This window comes from Myotis myotis, unplaced genomic scaffold, assembly GCF_014108235.1.
Source record: "Myotis myotis isolate mMyoMyo1 unplaced genomic scaffold, mMyoMyo1.p scaffold_m19_p_32, whole genome shotgun sequence".
Classification (NCBI taxonomy): Eukaryota; Metazoa; Chordata; class Mammalia; order Chiroptera; family Vespertilionidae; genus Myotis; species Myotis myotis.
Genome location: NW_023416338.1, coordinates 412,989 through 433,451, shown reverse-complemented (window position 1 = coordinate 433,451; position 20,463 = coordinate 412,989). Strand labels below are relative to the sequence as shown.

At 53.2% G+C, this 20,463-nt stretch overlaps 1 protein-coding gene across 3 annotated transcripts; it reads right to left on the bottom strand.

The window, feature by feature from the left end:
• Positions 1-1,117: 1,117 nt before the first annotated feature.
• MAN2B1 (mannosidase alpha class 2B member 1) lies at positions 1,118-16,669 on the bottom strand. Of its 3 annotated transcripts, none has more exons than XM_036302613.1 (24): positions 16,648-16,669; positions 15,077-15,179; positions 14,730-14,903; positions 14,175-14,368; positions 13,402-13,534; positions 13,035-13,180; positions 12,505-12,621; positions 9,956-10,041; positions 9,752-9,872; positions 9,594-9,672; positions 9,288-9,397; positions 8,818-8,925; positions 8,404-8,520; positions 7,102-7,311; positions 6,177-6,274; positions 5,977-6,094; positions 4,602-4,720; positions 4,410-4,511; positions 4,117-4,204; positions 3,856-3,936; positions 2,905-3,135; positions 2,065-2,220; positions 1,856-1,958; positions 1,118-1,355 (listed from the first exon to the last, which is right to left on the bottom strand). In XM_036302613.1, exons 2-24 carry the CDS (start codon positions 15,153-15,155, stop codon positions 1,246-1,248), a joined length of 2,880 nt encoding a protein of 959 aa, XP_036158506.1. In that variant the 5' UTR covers positions 15,156-15,179; positions 16,648-16,669; the 3' UTR covers positions 1,118-1,245. The 3 variants fall into 3 exon arrangements, with proteins under 3 accessions (XP_036158506.1, XP_036158504.1, XP_036158505.1); XM_036302611.1 differs by lacking the exon at positions 16,648-16,669 and adding an exon at positions 15,892-16,109; XM_036302612.1 differs by lacking the exon at positions 16,648-16,669 and adding an exon at positions 15,892-16,109 and having other exon boundaries at positions 9,956-10,038.
• Positions 16,670-20,463: the final 3,794 nt, after the last annotated feature.

Sequence of the window (20,463 nt, the reverse complement as noted above, 5' to 3'; positions counted from 1 at the left end):
CCAATCATAAAATTATTTTCATGGCTACTTCATAACTGTAATGTTGCTATTGTTATGAATCGTAAATAACTGATATGCAGGATGGTCTTAGGCGACCCCTGTGAAAGGGTCGTTCGACGGCCAAAGGGGTCGCGACCCACAGGTTGAGAACCGCTGGAATAGAAGGAACACACCCCAGAGGTTCCTAGCTGGCCTAGGCCCATGCCTATCCTCTGCAACCCCCCAATCCTGCCCCAAAGAGGCCTCAGAAATATTTTCTGGAGGCACATCCAACTTGGGGAGAGGGTGCAATGCTGGTCACCTGACACCGCCTTTTCCCGGGCTCCAGCCCCACCTCCTTATTGGTTCAGCACTCCCCTTCCCAGCTGAGCTTAGACCTTCCCGAATTAAACTCTGCCCTCTTGACCAGAGTGAAGCCACACCCCTCTGTGGCCTCAATGAGCCTTCAAGGGGCCTGCACACCAAAGTCACTTCGTTTTTACTCTCAACCTCCTACCTATTTCATCAAAAGGTCTCCTTCCAAAATTGACCCAGAGCTCACCAGAACGAGGGCAGGCCAGACTCTGCCTCTGCCTCCTGGGAGGTCTGCAACTCCAATATCCACCTGTTCCAGTCCCCACTGTGGGACCTACTTCTTGAATCCACTTCCTCCCCCAGGACCTCCCAGATTCCTCGCCTCAGGGCCAGGTCTAGGAGGCCCCAGGTGTGTATGGTTCACTGAGCGTGTGGTGGATGATGAGGCAGGTGTGAACAGTATAGACCAGTGGTTCTCAACCTTGGCTGCACATTAGAATCACCTGGGAATCTTTTTAAAATCCTGATTTCTGGGCCTCATCCTCCAGAAATTCTGTTTCTTTGTTACTAATGTTGTAGCCCCACCCCATAACAAAGAGACAGAATTTCCAGAGGATGAGGCCCAGAAATCAGGATTTTAAAAAGATTCCTAGGTGATTCTAATGTGCAGCCAAGGTTGAGAACCACTGGTATAGAGTCTGGTGTAAGGATCCAGGCAGTGACCTCTCTGCAAGGCCTCGGGTCAAGGGTCAGCTCAAGTTTGGAGACCTTTCTGGATCATAAATTCTATCACCCTCAAAAAAAAATTCAGTCACACCTTGACCCAAGGCTTGGTAGTGGCATTTTAATGGCTTTCACTGGTGTAACAGCAGCAAGAAGAGAAGGGGAAGTTGGCCTGACCCCTGCAGGAGGGGGCTCAGCTGGAAAGGGGGCAGCCTGCCTCCAGCAGGTCTAGCCTTCCTCTTCCCATTGGACGGAGGCCAGGAAGGTGCGGATTTCCATGGGCTGCAGTGTGATGCTGGCAGGGTCCAGCCGGGAGGGAGAGGGCTTGAGTGTGGGGCCTGGGGAGGTGCAGGGGAAGAATGAGGGACGCAGACTTACTCTGCCTCACTCCCCCCACCCCTGTGCTCTCTCCCCTGGGCCTGGACACAGCCACACACCCTCAAATCTGTCGCCAAGGCCTCACTACCAGACTCTTCAATTGCTTCCCAGGGCCTGGATCCCACCCCCAGATCCCCAAGTCCCTCCCAATGCCTGGCCACTGCCCTCACACCCTCAAGTCCCACCTCAAGGATTGTCAAGCAAACCCCAAGGCTGATGAACAGCCCCACCCCACTCCCAAACTAGACACTGACAGAGACTCAGATCTTGTACTTGGGACTGCACTCCAACCTCAAAAACCCAAGATCCACCACTAGTTTGCTGTACTTATTTAAGACCCTGATACCCCCAGCCTGGATCTGAACACCACCGCAGACCCTGGAGCTGCACTGGGTCCTGGCCAACACTCCCACACCTTCCACACAGCCCCCAGCTCCCAACCCCAGGGGCAAGCCCTCACCCGTGTTTGGTGTCCACTGGAGCCTGGAGGCCTTGGCCCGGAGCTGGTTGGCAGCCAGCGTGGTCTCCTTAAGGTCGGTGATGGTGAAGGCAGAGAACAGGTCCTGCAGGTAGCGGATGGCGGGGTTGAGCAAGGGAGGGTCAACGCGAGGTTTCCCCTCTCCCTCCGCTGGCTTCTCTCCTGTTTCCTTCCCACTCCGCCCTCCTCACCCTCAAGTCCAAGGTCACCGGAGAGCTCAGGTTGCCGACCATGTCCTCCCCTAGAGCGAACTGGTGCTCCAGGCGCAGCAGCAGCATTTCCGGGCCCCAGCGGGCTAGTGTGAGCAGGTGCACATTGGGCGGCAGCTCCCGCCGCAATCCCGAGAACTGAGGGGAGGAGGGGGAGGGGGCGGGGCTGAGCCGGAGGGGCGGGGCTGAGCGGAGAGGCGGGGCTGATCTGGGGGCGGAGCTGAGCGGAGGGGCGGGGCTGAGTCAGAGGGGCGGGGCTGATCTGGGGGCGGGGCTGAGTCGGAGGGGAGGGGCTGAGTCGGAGGGGAGGGGCTGAGTCGGAGGGGAGGGGCTGAGCGGAGGGGCGGGGCTGAGCCGAGCCAGAGGTGAGGACCCGAAGGGGAGGGGTTTGGTGAAGGGCGGGGTTTGGCCGTGGTCATCGGAGCAGGATTTAACATGGGAAGGACCGGGCCCAGCCAGGAACGGAAAGGCTGCGCTAATGAGCGGGTGGGGCAGGGCTGTGCTGGGGGCGTCCAAATGATCTGGCCTGAGACCCCAGAGAGGGCGGGGCTGAAGACGGAGAGGCGGGGCCGGCCGAGGGGCGGGGCGGGGCCTGGGGGAGGTAAGAAGGGCGAGCAGAGGTGCGGGAAGGGGCAGGAGCAGAGGGTGTGAACCCAGTCCTCGAGGGATGGGGCTGAGCTGCGACTGGGCGCTGGCTAGGCCATGGCCTCCCCGGGAAGAGTTGGGGGCCGGCGACGTGGGTTCTGGCTGAGCCTAGAGAGATCCGCCCCCACCTCAGGCTTCCTCCAGCTCCTCTCTTTCTGCCGGCCCGCCACCCCTCACCTGCTTGCGCGGGGCGACCTCCAAGTGGTAGGGGGTGCCGCTGCCCCTGGCCAGCACAAGCTGCGGGGCCAAGAGCTCCTTCTCCGCCTGCAACCGGTGCCCAACGGCCGCGGTCCGGGCCTTGTCCAGCAGCACAAGGTGCCGCCCTCGTACCCACAACCCCGACTCCGATGTCTCTAGCAGTGGCTCCCCAACTCCGCGATCGTCGTCTCTCAGCAGCCTTCGGTGCACCTGCGGGGAAAGTGGCCAAAATAAGTGAAGGCCCCTCTGGCCAATTTCAGGGCCAGAAATTGTGGGGACTTACAGATAAATTGAACATTGGGGTGATCAGATGAAAATGAAGGTATGCTATAGGGGACCCCAGCAGATGTGGGGATCCTACCCACCAGAAGAGAGGGAGGTAGAGACCTACAGGAAGCCTGGGTAGAGCAGGTCAGAAATTGGAGGGGACGCCTGAGTAAGGACTGAATAAAAAGTATGGAGCAGCTCACCCTAACCCTCCCCCTCAATCTCACCCTCAAAAAAAAAACCATGGCCGAAGCCGGTTTTGCTCAGTGGATAGAGCGTCGGCCTGCAGACTGAAGGGTCCCAGGTTCGATTCTGGTCAAGGGCATATACCTGGGTTGCGGGCACACCCCCAATGGGAGATGTGCAGGAGGCAGCTGATCTATGTTTCTCTCTCATCGATGTTTCTGACTATCTCTCTCCCTTCCTCTCTGTAAAAAATCAATAAAATATATTTAAAAAAAAAAAAAAAAAGCATGGAGTAAACATCTTACATAGGAATGGAGGTCACAGCTTGGGGGACCCCAAACAGAAGGGTGCAACTAGCAGAGAACTGGAAGAGAACCTGGCTTCCTGGTCCAGCAGGGGGCGGCGGGGGGGGGGGGGGGGGGAGGCGTTGGGGGGGGGGGGGGAGAAGCCTAGCTTAGATGGGCTCAGACCACTCACCATGAGCTCTATGGAGCCATCGCTCAGGCTGCTGCCCCCCTGGGAGCGGTCGGTCAGCACTGTCAGCTGCATGTTCCCATCCTGCGGGCAAGGGATGAGAGTGAGGGAGGACACTGCCAGCCAGGCCGGGCCCCCAGGCAGGCAGCACAGGGCATGGTGGGCACAGCCAACGACAGCTGGGAGATGCTAAGAATGAGGGGTGACACCACTGTGTAGAAGAGGGTCTGAAAAAGGTGGGGAGCAGGATAGGGGAGGGGGTACCGTAATGTAAATGCGGGTGTTGACTGGATAGTAGTTTCCTGCCACTGGCTCCGTCTGGTTCAGCTTCCAGGTGGGACGATAATCCCGCCTGGGGGGGGGGGGGGGGGGGGGAGGAGGGTTTGGTCGGTCAGACCTGGGTTCTGGCTCCCTTTCCCCAACTCCCTTTCCCAGGCTCACCCACTCCTCACTCCCCCTTCATACTCTCCCACCCACACTCATAGGATTGGCAAATGCCACTATCACCCATGGGCCCCACACACCACAGTCCTCCTGGGTGTCCCCAGTCACCCCACCTCCTCTCCAGGATCTCCCGGCCATTGCTGTCGGTATAGAAGAGTCCCTTTGTCTCCAGCGCAGTGTCAAAACGACTGATGACTTCCTTCCCCCAGTCATCACTAGACCCAATGGAATAGGAAAACTGTGAGCCAGGCCTACCATCACTCTGCCCTGGCCCCGACCCCAGAAGCCCAGTCTATGCCACTCACCCCACGGGTATTGGTCCCACCGTCCACTCCAGCTCCAGGTGCCGCTGTCCCGGGTACAGGCGAACCACCTGGGAACACCAGGCTGAGAAGTTCTGGTGCACCTCCTGCACCAAGGCCGTCTGCAGGCACATTGGGCAAGTGTGAGCTTGCACCTGAGCGGAGGTGAACCCCACAAATGCCCACCCCTGCCATGAACCTCACAAAGGCCTACATCAGGGTCAATCCCACTAACAGCATGAGAACACAACCTACCTGCCTCATCTGCCTAGGTGTGAGGCCCATACTTCCCACCACAGTCAATGCCACATAATTCCTGCTTGCTACCCCATCCTCCTCCTTAGAACAGGATTCTAGCTGGGCATGTGGCTACCTACAATAAAGACTGTATGGTCCAGCCTTCCCTGAGGCTATCAGTAGCTGTGGTCTGCCCAATGCAAAGTGATTAAAGTGGTGTGAACAACATTTCTTGCCCCTCCCACTAGCTCAAATGCAAATGTAATGGCTGGAGCTTGAGCAGCCATCTTGGGTTATGAGGTAGAAGCTGAATGCTGAAGAAGGCAGAGCAATGAAATAGGAGGGGCCTGGAGGACTGTGGAACCACCCCACCCACCCTGGATGGTCCAGCCAGACTTTCTGTTCCATGGAAAGACCCTGCCTTGTTTTAGGCAGTTAATTTGGGTCATTCTGTTACAGCAGTAAAACTATATCCTAACCCAGGTATGCAGACCTTCCCGTCAAAGGTGAGTCTTACCATTACCTGCCCAATTCCCATCCTAACAGGAAGTGTCCACAAGAAGCCCCGGGAAACCCCACAAGCAGGAGCCCCTGTTCCCGATCAGATGCATGCTCAGCTACCCACCTGGTGAGAACCACCCAAGCCCTATCCAAGTGTGAACTCGCCAATATCCACCCCAAATATAATCCTGTCCTAGCACAGATCCTTGGTGAACTCTTCAAGATACTCTACCTATTTCTTCCCATTCACTCCACACCCAGCTTCAAAAGCTAAGTCTCCTACTGACCCCGCAGCAGATGTGAATGCCTTGGTATGCCACAACATAAAAGCTGATGAGAGCATGAGGGGGGGGGGGGTGTTGGGGGCTAATGGGGGGATGAGGACACATTTGTAATACCTTAACCAATAAAGAAATTAAAGATAAAAAAAGCTGATGAATACCAGCCCTGTGGAAGGATTTCCCATCTTCCCCTCGGTCTTAGCCCTCTGATCTGATGGAGACACACATCCGTCCCCCTTCCCCACTCCCACCCAACACATTGCATACCACCCTCCCAGGCTGCACGCACGCACACACACGAGCACGTGCACACACACACACACAACCCAAATGCCCACTCATCATTCCTGGCCCCGGACCTTCACCAGGCGGGTTTGAGCCCAACGGCTGATGAACAGAGGTGTCTGTCGGCTGGGTCTGAAGATGTAGGCACCTGAGGCCTGGGAGCTTAGAGTGTTTCCTGTACTGGCGTTGTACCTGGGGCCGGGAAAGGTAAGTGTCAGGTAAGAGACCCCAGCTCTCCTCCCAGCCCCTCCCTGGCCTGGTGGTCATCCCTCACCAGTAGAAGGCTTGGCGAACAGGCAGCAGGAGGTCCTGCTCCAGGTTCTTCATCTCCACCAAGAGCCCCGTGTCAGGGTCAAAGCTGGCCGAGATGTACTGGGCAGAAGAGGGTGGACAGATGTTAATGACCATCCCTTCAGCCAAGGGCAATTTCCTCCTTCCTGGGACTCAGGAGAAAACCCTAGAGTCACTCTCCCCTCCTCTCTCTTGCTCACTCTTCACTCCTGACCCTACTGGCAAATCCTAATAGCTCCACCTTCTGCCTTATCATCAGTCTGCCCTCTTCTGACCATCTCCAAGGCCTTCCCGGACTAGTGAGTGCTGCTGACCAATTCCTAGTCTCCCGGGTCTTGTTTCAGACCAAAGGGTCACAGGTTTGATTCCGGTCAAGGGCACATGCATCAGTTGCAAGCTGGATGCCTGGGTCTGGGCACATGGGGGAGGCAACAATCAATGTGTCTCTCTCACGTCAATGATTCTCTCTCTCTCTGTCTCTCCCCCTCCCTTCCACTCTCTCTAAAATCAATCGGAGAAAAAATATCTTCAGGTGAGGATTAACACAAAAAAAGGAAATTTATAAATTTTAATTTATTTTAGCGCTTTTGGCTGCTGCTCCCTGCCTGCCTGGGTTCCTCTTCCCCCAAAATGTCCTCCAAGTGGGCTTCACTTAATTTGCAGGCCCCTACCACCATCAGCTCTGACTGTCATCTGTCAAGTGCCACCATAATCACACCAGTCCCTCAAAACAGCCCCGGGAGAGAACGTTGAAACTCAAAGGAAGGCAGTCACTCACTCAAGGACACACAATGGGGGGGTGGTGACATTAGACCATGAACCCAAGACCTGCTGACCCAGAGGTCAGCTCACTATGACATCTCAAACTTGTCGCTGGGGCAGAGAAGGGGATCTGAATGGGTTCTCACCTCATTTTGGATGGTCAAGACACGGGACGAGGGCCTGACCCGAGATGAGGACTTGATCCAAGATAAGGACTTCTGGAATCTGGGCTCAGGGCGGTCAGCCCGTGGGCTCCTGCCAGGTACCTGGGTTACTGAGTAGATGCTGAAGCCGAGGGCAGGCACTGAGGCTGAGAAAAGCAGCTCCTGTATATCTGAGCTGGGCATTGTCACCACCTCAGGACAGGGAGAAGGGAATCTGAGTCAAGAGGCTGTGGGTACACATATGGAGGCGTATATACAGGGAGGGGTCACACTCCAGAAGGGGAAGGAGTCCCAGGACAGGGAGAAGAAATGTAGGTGTTGGGGGGAGGGGATAATAAGGGGGGGAGGGAATTCTGGGTTCAAGATTGCGGAGAAGTCCTAGCCGGTTTGGCTCAGTGGATAGAGCCTGCGAACTGAAAGGTCCCAGGTTTGATTCTGGTCAAGGGCACATGCCCGAGTTGTGAGCTCGATCCCAGTGAGGGACTTGCATGAGGCAGCCGATCCATGATTCTCTCTCATCATGGATGTTTCTATCTCTCTCCCTCTTCCTTCCTCTCTGAAATCAACAAAAATTAAAAATAAAAAGATTGCAGAGAAGATTCAGTAGATAGAAAACAACCCATAGGGAGGGTAGAGAGACTGTAGGAAGGGGGAGAAGTGAGGGAGTAAGTGGGGGAAGAGATCTTTGAGGCAGAGGAGTGAGAGAAAAACAAGATTCCTGGGGGAGGAAGAGGCCTTTCAGGATGAGAGGAATATCCATAAATAGAAAAATATTTCAGCCCCAGCCAGTTTGGCTCAGTGGATAGAGCGCTGGCCTGCAGACTGAAGGATCCAGGGTTCCATTCCAGACAAGAGCACAGGCCTGGGTTGTAGGCTAGATCCCCAGTAGGAGGCGTGCAGGAGGCAGCCAATCAATGATTCTCTCTCATCATTGATGTTTCTATCTCTCCCTCTCTCTCCCTTCCTGTCTGAAATCAATAGAAACATATTTTTTTTAAAAAAGAAAAATATTTCATGGAGACATATTACAAAGAGGGAGATGCAGGGGAGGAATGTTCCCAGGAGATTTGATATTACGGGGCAGAAGGGGCAGATTCAGAGGAGGAAGGGAAATTACTGGGCCGGAGGTACTCATGGACGGGCAGGTATCCATGAAGACAAGTATCCAAGGAAGCACGGGATCCAAGCATGGGAGGGGTCCATGGGGGGAGGGAGAAATGCCATGAGGGAGGGAGTCACTGGAGGAGGGGGTCCATGGGAGGAATATTCATTAAATGAGCTCACATCACTGGGCACAACTGCACCACTGGGATCCTTCACAAGGAACATGTGCTTGCTGACTGGGAGCCGCACCATCCAGTTTACTTTCCGCCCCAAAGGGTTATAAACGGTCACCTGGAACTGGGGAGGGAGATCAGGGTGCGCATGAGTCACAACAGGCCTTCTCCAAACCCAGCCACGATGCACTGCCACGACCCTGGGTGATCCAAGCCCCTGTGTGATCTCCATCCAGCCCCGCTACACTGTGGCCCAGGGGATCTGGCCCAGAGGGACCCCTCAAAATAATCTGGCCACCAGTCCCACCTCATCTTCTCCCAGTCCGGGATTTGTAGCTCTCATCCCACCCATTAGACCTGCCTTCCCGCCCCGCCCCCCACCCCACCCCACCCTAGCCCACCCATCCCAAGCGTGGCTCACGCTCTTTGAAGTCTGGCTGAGCGGACACTGGCTGGTGTTGAGATTGCGGCAGAAGGTGAACTCCTCCTTGGAGCCGCTGAGCCGCGCCAGCGCATTGCTCAGGAGAACCTGGGGAGGAACATAAAGGCAGGGGTCCACTCTGCAAGCCCGCGGAGAGCTCCCTCGCCCCACCCAGGCCCCGCCCTACAAGCCCTTCTGGGCCCTGCCCCATTTCTGTCTCCGCACTCCCACCCCCACCCCCACCCCCGACCCCAGCAGCCCTTCCAGGCCTCGCCCATTCAAGACCCCTCATCCCAGGCCCCGCCCCACTAGCTCTTATAGGCTCCGCCCTGCTGCCTGGTCCTGCCCCGTTCTTATCTATGCCCCTCCTGCCGCAAGCCCCGCCCCACAAGCGCTTCTAGACTCCACCCCACTGCTTTGACCACGCCCTTCCTGTCTCCGCCCTTATGCCCCAGACCCCGCCCATGCACCTCACAGGGTTCCCAGCCTGCTGCCAGCTGGCGAGCGTAGTCATTGGCCACATGTTGCTTGGAGGTCCCACTGACGGCATCGTGGTGCTGGAGCACAGCCATGGCCTCATCTGCAGGCAGATGGTGAGCGAGTGGTGAGCTGGGTGGGTCGGTGCAGGACCCTGAGCACTGATCTCAGAGAGATGCGAATGGTCACATGCAGGGCGCCAGGGTTCTCAGGGGCTTTCAGAAAGGACTCCAGGATGAGGCCATGGTCTGATGTCCAGCTTGGGCCCCGCCCCACCCCCTCACCAACCAAACACCTACTGAGGGGTGCACTGTCTCCAGAGCCATAGGGTCCCATGTTGGCCGATGGACCTGCCAGTGCCTCCAGCTGGTTGCACACCTAGGAGGCAGGGAGTGTGTTGAGGCACGGGGCCGGCTGGGACCGCTAAGCTGCCCCCTTGCGTCTAGCACCCACCCACCTGCAGGAAGTTATAGCTGAGGCGCTCGTAGCGTTTGAGGGCCGGCCGGCTGGTGAAGTAGCCAGTCCAGAACATGTGGGGGCCATCGGCATAGGGGAAGAAGTCATCCCGTTTCACCGACCTGCAGCGGCAGAGGCATTGCCGGAGAGTCACTACCCACAGGGCATGCACACCCCCCTCAAGCTCCCCAGGTCCCCCAAATACCAGGTGAGGTTGGCCTTGTTCAGCTCCCAGAGGTAACAGGCCGGAGTGGAGTAGAGAACATTGACACGGCTCCCATTGGCCTGCTGCTGGGGGAAGGTGTTGCATGTGTGAGCCCTCTGGAGTCTGCCACTTCCTGAGGGGGTGGGCCCACAGGTGGGCAACACATACACACATTTATGCATCCAGTGGGTTCAGATTCTCTTCATACACATTTTGAATGCAAACCAATAACCAAGTCTGAAAATGTATTTTGGCCAAACCTAAATATTACCAGCCTGGAAAGAATTTCAGTGATGCAAGAATAAATCTGAAATATTACTAAACTTTTAAAATAATTTCGATTGTATTATTAAAAACTTTCATGGGAAAATTAAGTCTGACATATAGGGCAGGAATAATCATTTCTCAGCACTGTCAGGTTATTGCTAAATCACACAACTGTCATAATGAATAGAGGCTCACTTTCAACTGAGGGAGGTAGAGGAACAGGCTCAGTTGGTTAGTGTGTCGTCCCAATATGCCAAGGTTGTGGGTTTGATCCCCGGTCAGGGCACATACAGGAATAAACCAATGAATGCATCAATAAGTGGAACAACAAATCAATGTTTCTCTCTCTCTCTCTTCCTCTCAAATCAATCAATAAAAACATTTTTTTTTATAAAAAGGTGACATCTTCCATGAGGAAAGGATGTTTGTATCAGTACCTGGTACAAGTAGATGCTCATTCACTCACTTGAAGGGAAGTGCATGAGACCACAGGCCTTTATGTGCGGACACACATCTACACGTCTTCAGCATAGTCATATACACCGTTACATACACAGACCCACATACACACTGTATTCACTCAGCAATCACTCGATTCTTCAACATGCTCAGGATGGCTGACGCAAACTAGAACCACAGGCCAGCCCCGCTCTCATGGGATTCACAGTCAAGTGCAGGAGAGAGACTGGACAGTCCGTGGTTACAATCAGCCTGGATGTGACAGGTATTTGTGAAGACTGGTGTGAATACAGAGGAAGAGCAAGAGCTCTGCCTGGGGTTTGTGAAGGCTTCCTGGAGTAAGAGACATTGGTATCTTAAAGGAGAAGCAGAATGTTTTCAGCCTCAAATTATAAAAATAAACAAAAACCATAATACTTATTATTTATCCAGCACTGTTCTAACTGATCTGTGTAAATGAACTCATTAAACTCTCATCCACAGCCTTATCAGGTGAGAACCACTATTATGCCCTTTTTCTAGATAAGAATACGGGGAGGTACTGAGTACTAAACATTTCTGAAGGTCACAGAGCCAGCAAGTAGCAGAGCCAGGATTAGAACTGAGAGATTCCCACTTCTAGTAGAATGGAGGGGTCAAAGAAGCCATCAGTGGCGGGAGAAAAACCAAGCAAGTGTGATGTCCTGACAGCCCAGGAACATGGTATCTGCAGAAGGAAGTGATCAGGTTTTTCAAGGCTCCTCAGGGACCTGGGGAAGACTGAGAAATGTCTTTCGGAAGATCCTTGGTGATGTTCCTGAGAGCTGTTTTGGTGAAACAGCAGTGCAGGGAGCAAGCAGACGTTGAGGACATGGAGATTGTGCTGATAGACTACTCTGAGGATGGAAATGATGGGGAGGGACATCTCAGATGGAAGAGGGGAGACAGGTTCTGTGCTGATGGGAGAGTGACTGCCTGCCCACACAGCCACAAGCCACAGGCCAATTACAAGAGCCACACCAATACATCTGAATAATGGCCACCCAAAAAGTCCATGTCCTAATACCTGTGACATGGCAAACAGGAATTAAGTTTGCAGGTGGAATTAAGTTGCTAATCAGATGAACTTAAAACAGATATTATCCTGCCCTAGCTGGTTTGGCTCAGTGGATAGAGCGTCGGCCTGTGGACTGAAGGGTCCCAGGTTCAATTCCGGTCAAGAGCATGTACCTTGGTTGTGGGCACATCCCCAGTAGGGAGTGTGCAGGAGGCAGCTGATCAGTGTTTCTCTCTCATCGATGTTACTAACTCTCTATCCCTCTCCCTTCCTCTCTGTAAAAAATCAATAAAATATATTTTAAAAAAAAATAAAAGAAGGAACGCAGCCCTGCTGACATGTTGATTTTAGCTCTATGAGACCAGTGTTGAACTTCTGACCTGTAGAACAATAAAATAATATATTTCTGCCCTAACCGGTTTGGCTCAGTGGATAGAGCTTCGGCCTGCGGACTGAAGGGTCCCGGGTTCGATTCCGGTCAAGGGTATGTACCTTGGTTTCGGGCACATCCCCAGTAAAAGGTGTGCAGGAGGCAGCTGATCGATGTTTCTCTCTCATCGATGTTTCTAACTCTCTATTCCTCTCCTTTCCTCTCTGTGAAAAACCAATAAAATATATTTTTTTTAAAAAAAAGATAATATATTTCTGTTGTTTGGAGCTGCTACGTTTCTGGTTATCAGCTCGTTATAGGAGCAAAAGAAAACTAAGAGAGCACCCATCGCTACTCCTCTTGACCCAAGGCCTGGGGATCTAAGCACACATGTGCGCACAGGGTAGACACACTCACCTGGGCGTTGACCAGCTGGATGAGCTTGTCAAGGTTCTTGAACCACATGTTGGCATTCTCATATTGGAAGTCCGAACCCATGGTCATCACAGTGTGGTTGGTGCGGTAGAACTCGCCCTGCAGACAGAGTGGGGGTGTCCTCAGGCCAGAGTGTCCTGGCCACCCCTGTGCACAGCTGTGTCTTGGTATATATGTGGTCAATTGTGAATGCACAGTAGCATGGGGAGAGGGGTGTGCAGAAGTATGTCACATGGGAACATAGGGACATGAATAAAAATAGCCACAAGTTGTTGAGTTAATTCTCTTGGGCCTGCCATGCTGGTTCATGAGCATGGTGAGTGTGTGGGGAGGGGAAGGGCTCCACAGGCTTCTAATCAGGAGCAAATCCAGAAGGAGGACATGGTGAGGTGAAGAGACTATCACCTTCCTCTGAGGGTATGAGGAGGTATTAGGGAATCAATCCCTGGGCTGTGAGAAGGACCTGGTGCAGTATGTACCCCTGTTTTCTGGGTTCTGGACACTGGGGTTACCTGGTCTTTGGCTAACTTTAGGAAGTAATCAACCAGATCTTCGGCGTTGTACTCAGGGCTGCGGCGGTCATCCACGATGGGTTTGTCAGCACACACGACGTCCCAGCACAGGTTCTCCGGTGGGTTGTAATTGTTGGGGAGCACACCTGTGGCCACACTAGACTCAGGGGGTAGCCCAGCGCCCTGGACCTGCCCTGGAGTCAGAGCCTGCAATGCCCCACCCAAGTCGGACTTCAGAATTTGCAGGGGGCCAGCGCAAAGTGCTGAGCTCTTGGTAGTAAATTATTAAAGACTTCAAGATGATGACAGCAGAGTGTAAAGCCACGCCTTTGGAGGCGACCCTGCCCCCACCTATCCACCCCCTTACTGGTGAAGAGGTCGGCGGTGGGGGGCTTCAGGCTGGCACTGCCCCGCCACACCTGCTCCATCTCAAGCTTCATCTTCCGCACCAATTTATCTTGGTAATCCAGGCGCCCGAAGAAGAAGCCGTCAAAGCCCATCTGGGAGTGGTGGGGGATGAGGACAGGAAAGGAGGGCAGGATGACTAAGTGCGAGGCCTTCTCACCACCACCCTCCAGGCCCCCTCTGCATAAAAGGGGTGGGTCAGAGCACAGAAAAAAGCAGGTCTATCCCTCTCTCCCTCTCCCTTCCTCTCTCTGACATCAATACATATATATATACATATACATATATAGATAGATATAGATATAGATATAGATAGATATATAGATATAGATATGTAGATATATATATATATATATATATATATATAAAATTTTTTTTTTTTTTAAGTGTATATATTCCCACTTCTGCAGGCTGAGAATGGAAGGGGTCATGGCACTGGTCAAGAAGCCTCTAGCAAAACAGGGCAGGCCTCCACCTGCCACCTGGCTTGGGGAGGAGCCAGGATCCTAGAAAATGGGGCGGGGCCAGGAGAAGGGGAGAGGGGCAGCTAGAGGGGGGTGGTCAGCGTGGGCTGGGGCAGAGAGAGGCCGAGGCCAGAGAGGAAAAGGAGTGGGACTCCAGGGGCAGGGTCTCAAGAAGTTAGAGGGACAGGTCCCAAGGACGGGCGGGGATTGAGTGGCCGAAGGAGGAGTCAAAGCAATGAAGGGGAAGGTCCAAGGGAGGCAGGGAAAGTACCTGCGCAAACAGTGAGGCCTGCTCCCGAGAATGGCCAAAGGGGTCGATGTGCCAGGCCACACGGGGGCGCCCATCGTTGCCAAACGTGTCCTCAAGGAAGCGGAGCCCTAGTGTCATCTGGTCTATGATGGCTCCGTAGTGAGTGGCCGCCTCGTCATTCATCACCCAGCCACCGTTGGCAAACTCCAGGCGCCCTGTACCAGAAGGGGCAAAATCCAGGTAGGCTGTCAGGGCCAGGAGTAGGGCTGGGGTTGGCAATGCAGGGGATGAGAAGACCTGCCTGCATGCCCAGGCCTGGAAGGAGAGAGGTCTCTCCCAGGCCAGGATAGCCAGATCTGGAACAGAGGGCTTCCTGCATGGCAGGCTTCCCAGAGGATCTATTGGAGATGGGGCCTTGCAGGATGCATAAGAGTTCTACAAAGAAAGGGAAATTCCAGGCAGGCAGATCACATGCACAGTCAGTCTGCACATAACGTGATAAAATCTCAGAAGGCAGGATGGCAAAAACAGAAGCTAGGCTGAGCTTCCTTTTTTCACTTCCTTGGGGCAGCTCACCCTGGCGCACCAGGTCCCGCACAACATCCTGTGTTGCATTTGTCTGTTGATGCCACCAACGGGAGAAGAAGGCCATCTCCACGTAGACGAAGCGACGGGTGGGGTCCGCCAGCAGGGAAGAGATGACAGAGTCCAGGATGTACTGAACACCTGCATGTTGGATTCTATTGTGGACTGTGGACACAGGGGTCAAGCAATCAGGGACCAGCAAGCCAAAGGGGACATTCCTAGACACAGGACCCCAAGCTGGGCATTGCCCCCACCCTAATATCCAGGACCCAGAGAGGATTTGAAGAGCTCAGAGGGATCAGGGGAGACCCACGCGTCAGTCCCCACCCTCTACTCACTGCCATAAAAGTACTGGTCCACGGTCTTGAGCCAGCCCACGTCATCGTGTGTGTGGGCCAGCAGGTGCACATTGAGCATGTTCGGCTTCACCGTGGGGCATGTCTGCACAGGGACCCCAAATGCACACTCACACACCTTGTCTCCCCAAAGTTAAGAGGCAGGTTGGGGTGGGAGTAGGGGTGGGGAGCACAAGGTAAGTCTTGATCTAGAGGTGAGTAACTCAGAGAGGTCGGGACAGGCACTCCCAGGGAGGACACACACACAGTTGCGCTGACAGACACAACTCCCTAGTGGCACACTCCTCAGGGCAGCTCTCATTCACACCCTGGGAAAATAATAGTAGTAGCTAGTATTTATTAAGCATTTACAAATACCAAGCAGCCACCTTGCGGGACAGGGACACTATTATCTCCAGTTTGCAGATGAGAGCACTGAGGTCAGAGAAGTGTAGTGATGACAGTCCCGCAGCCAGGAAGTGCAAGAGCCAGGCTGGAACTCTAGGCCGGCCGCCGCGAGCTCCAGTTCTTAACCAGCATCCGCCCCCCAACCTCCACACGCACACGCCCAATCACACGGTTCAATGCATGCAAAGTCCAGGCAAAGTGACCCACAGAAGCAGGAAAGGAGGAACCGGCAGCCCCATTCGCAGACGCGCGGAGCCAGACCTCCCGCTGACACAAAGCACGCCCTCGACCACACAGTCATATTAGCAACCGTAAACCAGCAACCACAGAACAGACCCACCCACACCTCCAGACCCTCCTCGGGGCTTCCCTCTGGCTTGTGGACATTTCCGCTCGCGACTCCCGCTCACCTCGTATCCCGCGGCCCGAACGCTGGGCGCAGCCAAAAGCAAAAAAAGGAAGGAAAGAGGTGGGAGCGGTGGGCACAGTGCACGCGAGCTCGTGCAGGGCCACGCTGCGCCCGGGCCGCCACCGGCGCGCACCCCCAAAGGCCGCGCGCGGGCTCCCATGGCTGCTCCGCCGCCGCCGCCGCCTCGCCGCCACCACCGCCTATACTACAGGCAGTTCCCGGCCTCGCAAAGGCCCAGCAAAGGCCCCACCCCCTTTTGCGGCCTAGCCAATGGGAACTTGTGGAGGCGGGGCTAGGGCGCAACTCGGCCTGTTATTGGATTGAGGCCGTAGTTCCGGATACTCCTAGAGGCCCTGGCCCGCCCACCCTCGGTTTGACAGAAGAGCCTTGAACGTCTCGCCGCCTTCGCGTGGACTGGGAGACCCCTTTGTCCCTGGGAGCGCGGAGGTCTCAGATTTTCCTACCCGAGCCGGGGTGCCTAGGCGGTGGCAGGTGTGCCCGGGGTCCTCCGGCGTTCCACTAGCCTCAGGGCTAGGAGCAGGGAGGGTTTCATGGGGGTCCTGTTCTGTCCAATGGGAATTGAGCGCTGGGAATGGCAGACATGCAGCCTCCGTGAGAGATGTTAGTACACGCAGATCCAGGAAAAAGCCCCAAGGCTGAAAATCTATCTCCAAGAGCAGAGGGCAGGGAAAACCAAAGAACGAGTCTTCCCTCCCACAAGTCTAAAAATTAGTGGAGCTTGTTAAGGGAAACTTACCTAAGTGGCACCTCTTGCGTGACTACAGGAGGAAATGGGTCCCTGTGCCGCTTGACAGGCGCCAAAGAATTATATAGGAGAAGGGGAGAGGGGCGGACAGTCATAGGTACTAGTACACGAATGCTACCAGGTATGGAAATTATTTCACGTGCTTGAACGGGCCAGGACAAGAACCTGTTCCCGGAACCAGCGCAGAGCAGGGGGCAAGGGGAGGTACTGGTTTATGTCAGAGTGAACATCAAATACAGTCAGACAGTGATTGCAGTACGCAATCTCCCCCTTCTGGCCCAGGCCCAGCTCTCGGGTCCAGCAGTGGCAACTTCACGGAAGTCTCTCCTCCACACTCTACCCCTCATGACCAGCTCTTACAATCTCACGTGACCCCCTGTTCCCCATGATGTCCTGAGTGGTCAGCAAGGGGCTTCAGTAGCAGGGAAGTAGCTCTCTTAGTGCCAATTGACCTCATTGGAGACAGAGTCGGCAGCAACAGTACCGACACATACAAGAAAAGAGAACAGTTAAAAGAAGCAGTCCAGCCAAAACCGGTTTGGCTCAGTGGATAGAGCGTCGGCCTGCGGACTGGAAGGTCCCAGGTTCGATTCCGGTCAGGGGCATGTACCTGGGTTGCGGGCATATCCCCAGCGGGGGATGTGCAGGAGGCAGCTGATCGATGTTTCTCTCTCATCGATGTTTCTAACTCTCTGTCTCTCTCCCTTCCTCTCTGTGAAAAATCAATAAAATATATTTAAAAAAAAAAAAAAGAAGAAGCAGTCCAAGTATTAGTAACTTTTTCCATCTTGCTTCCCCTCTGCCAGGACCTAAACCGGTGGGTAAGTCACCTAGGTTTGGGCTGGGTCATTTAAGGCATTTACATGAGTTTTCATACGTACTAACAAAGAAGAAATATTAGCAGATTCACCTGGTATAAGAACACAACATTCAGTTTGAATAATGGCACAGGCCCCCCCCACCCCCCCCTCCCATCCCCCACCACACACATACACAGGCCTGTAACGGATTGCTACAGGAACAGCAGGAAATCTAAGGTCAGAAAGACGAATATTTAGCTTTGGCTGGTTTGGCTCAGTGGATAGAGCATCGGCATGCAGACTGAAGGTTCCCAGGTTTGATTCCAGTCAAGGGCACTTATCTCAGTTGCAGGCTCCTCCCCAGCCTGGGCCCTGGTCAGGCTCATGCAGGGGGCAACCAATCGATGTGTTTCTCTCACATCCACATCAATATTTCTCTCTGTCTTTCCCTCTCTCTTCCACTCTCTCAAAAAAAAAAAAAAAAAATCAATGGAAAAATAGCCTCAAGTGAAAATTTAAAAAAAAGAAAAAAAAGACAAATATTTATTTATTTATTTATTTTAATATATTTCTTTATTGATTTCAGAGGAAGGAAGAGGGAGAGAGATAGAAACATCAATGATGAGAGAGAATCATTGATTGACTGCCTCCTGCACGCCCCCTACTGGGGACCGAACCCGCAACCCAGGTATGTGCCCTTGGCTGGAATCGAACCCGGGACCCTTCAGTCCGAAGGCTGACACTCTATCCACTGAGCCAAACTGGCTAGGGTAAAGACAAATATTTAGTAGGGACTTGAATTGGGAGATCTATGAGAATTATACTTGCAGTCTGATCTTTAGATGTTAGTGTAGCCACAGTGTTTGGAACCTGGCCAGGCTGTGTAAACCATACTTGTTGGTCAGGAAGAAATGGTGCTCTTCCTGACCAACAAGTAAGGCGGTGAATAGGGCGAGGACTATATTAGATCAGGACCCCTACCTTCTCCCCTTTTAATGGTGCATGTACCAGTCTGAGTATAGCCTGTCTCCATGGCTCCTGACTGCATTAGTATAACAGGATCCTACGGGAGACTGAGCAGTTCCTCTCCCCCAGGTGCATGAAGTAACCAACCCATCACAGGGCAGTATCTCACTGCAGACTCCAGTGAATGTTCCAGGGACGATAAGGCCTGGTGCCTTCAATATCATGGCCCACTGGTCCATGGCAAGCATCCAGACTATTACTGTGTCCTTTGTTTCTCACACCTTAACCATATTGGGTGCCTCGTTTGAGCTCCCAGCCTGGCATACAGAGCAATAGGCCCCACTGTTGATCATTTAAGAGTATTTACACTTGGGAAAACACCTTTGTATACTGGCCAAAGCTGGTTTTCTAGTTAGTAACTTAATCTGTTAAGGACTCCATTTTTTAAAAAATATATTTTTATTGACTTCAGAGAAAAAGGGAGGAGAGAGAGACAGAAACATTAATGATGAGAGAGAATCATTGATCAGCTGCCTCCTGCATGCCCCACACTGGCGATCAAGCTCGAAACCCGGGTATGTGCCCTGACTGGGAATCAAACCGTGACCACCTAGTTCATAGGTCGATGCTCAACCACTGAGCCACACCGGCCGGGCAAGACATATCTGTTTTAATTAAACCAACACACTTAAACTAGCTTTAATGACAAATCATGTGATCTCCCCAGATCATGTGATTCTGAGAAAGCATTTGGGTTAATTTCTGAGAATTTTAGAATACCCAATCCTTAATTTATAGAAGCACTTCATTCCATTAAACCAACTAAACATAGCTCTTTTACAAGTTAGCAACACCATTTCGAGGTAAAAACTACTACACCAAAACAACACATATATAGACACACATGAACATATGGCTTCTAAAAAAGAGGTGGGATCTGTTCAAAGGAGCTTCCCCGCCACCCACCCCGCCTTTATCTGCCAGTCCCTATGCTAACAGAGTTGTAGACATTCTAACATCTTTTTCTAGTTTCAGTTTTTCCTTTCTAACCCTGTCTTTTGCTTCTAGTGGGCATCTGTGACCAGCCTACAGTTGTAGCCATAGATTTCCTGCCTTGCCACAGTGCAGTTCCTTAAACAAGTAGGAGACCAGCCAGCATTTTCAGAGTCCCCTGTACTCATGCGGCAGTCCACTGTGTCTAGCGTACAGCTCACCCCTCCCCACATAGAGGTCAATGGCCAGGTCGACCCCCTTTACCAAAGCCCATTTCTTTGGTCTCCTGGCGGGCTTGCCAATTGTTAGTACATGCACACCCAGGGGAAAGCCCCAAGACTAAAAATCTACCTCCAAAAGCAGAGGGTGGGGAAAGACCAAAGAAAGCTGCCACTCCTCTCTAATAATAGTTTTCAAAGGGAAACTGACATGCAGGTGTGTCTTGAGTGGCTGCAAGCTGAAATTGATCCCCATGCTGCTTGGCAGGTGCCAAAGAATTGTCCAGGGTAAAAGGAGGAATAGTCATATACACTGACATGTGAATGCTATCAGGTAGGGGAAATTACTTCACATGCTTGAACATATCAGGACAACCTGTTCCAGGAACTGGCACATAGCCTGAGGCAAAAGAGGGGCGATCTGTGTCAGAATGAACATCAAGTACAATCAGAAAGTTGTCTTTTTCTTGGGGGGGGGGGGGGGGGGGCGGGGTTTACTAAGCAATCTCCCCGTTCTAGTCCAGGCCGGCTCTCAGGTCCTACAGCAGTCAAGTCATGGAACAGTCTCTTCCCCTCTGGGGGAAGACAGTCTTTCATGTCTTTCCAATTCCCTATCGGTCCATCTAGTTCAATGACGTTATTTCACTCCTTTGATAAGAAAATCAAAGCCCTGCCCTAGCCGGTTTGGCTCAGTGGATGGAGCATCAGCCTGTGGACTTAGGGGGCCCAGTTTGATTCCAATCAAGGGCACATACCTTGGTTGCAGTCTTGCCCCGCCGTCTCACATTGATGTTTCTCTCTCTCTGTCTCTCCTTCTCCCTTCCACTCTC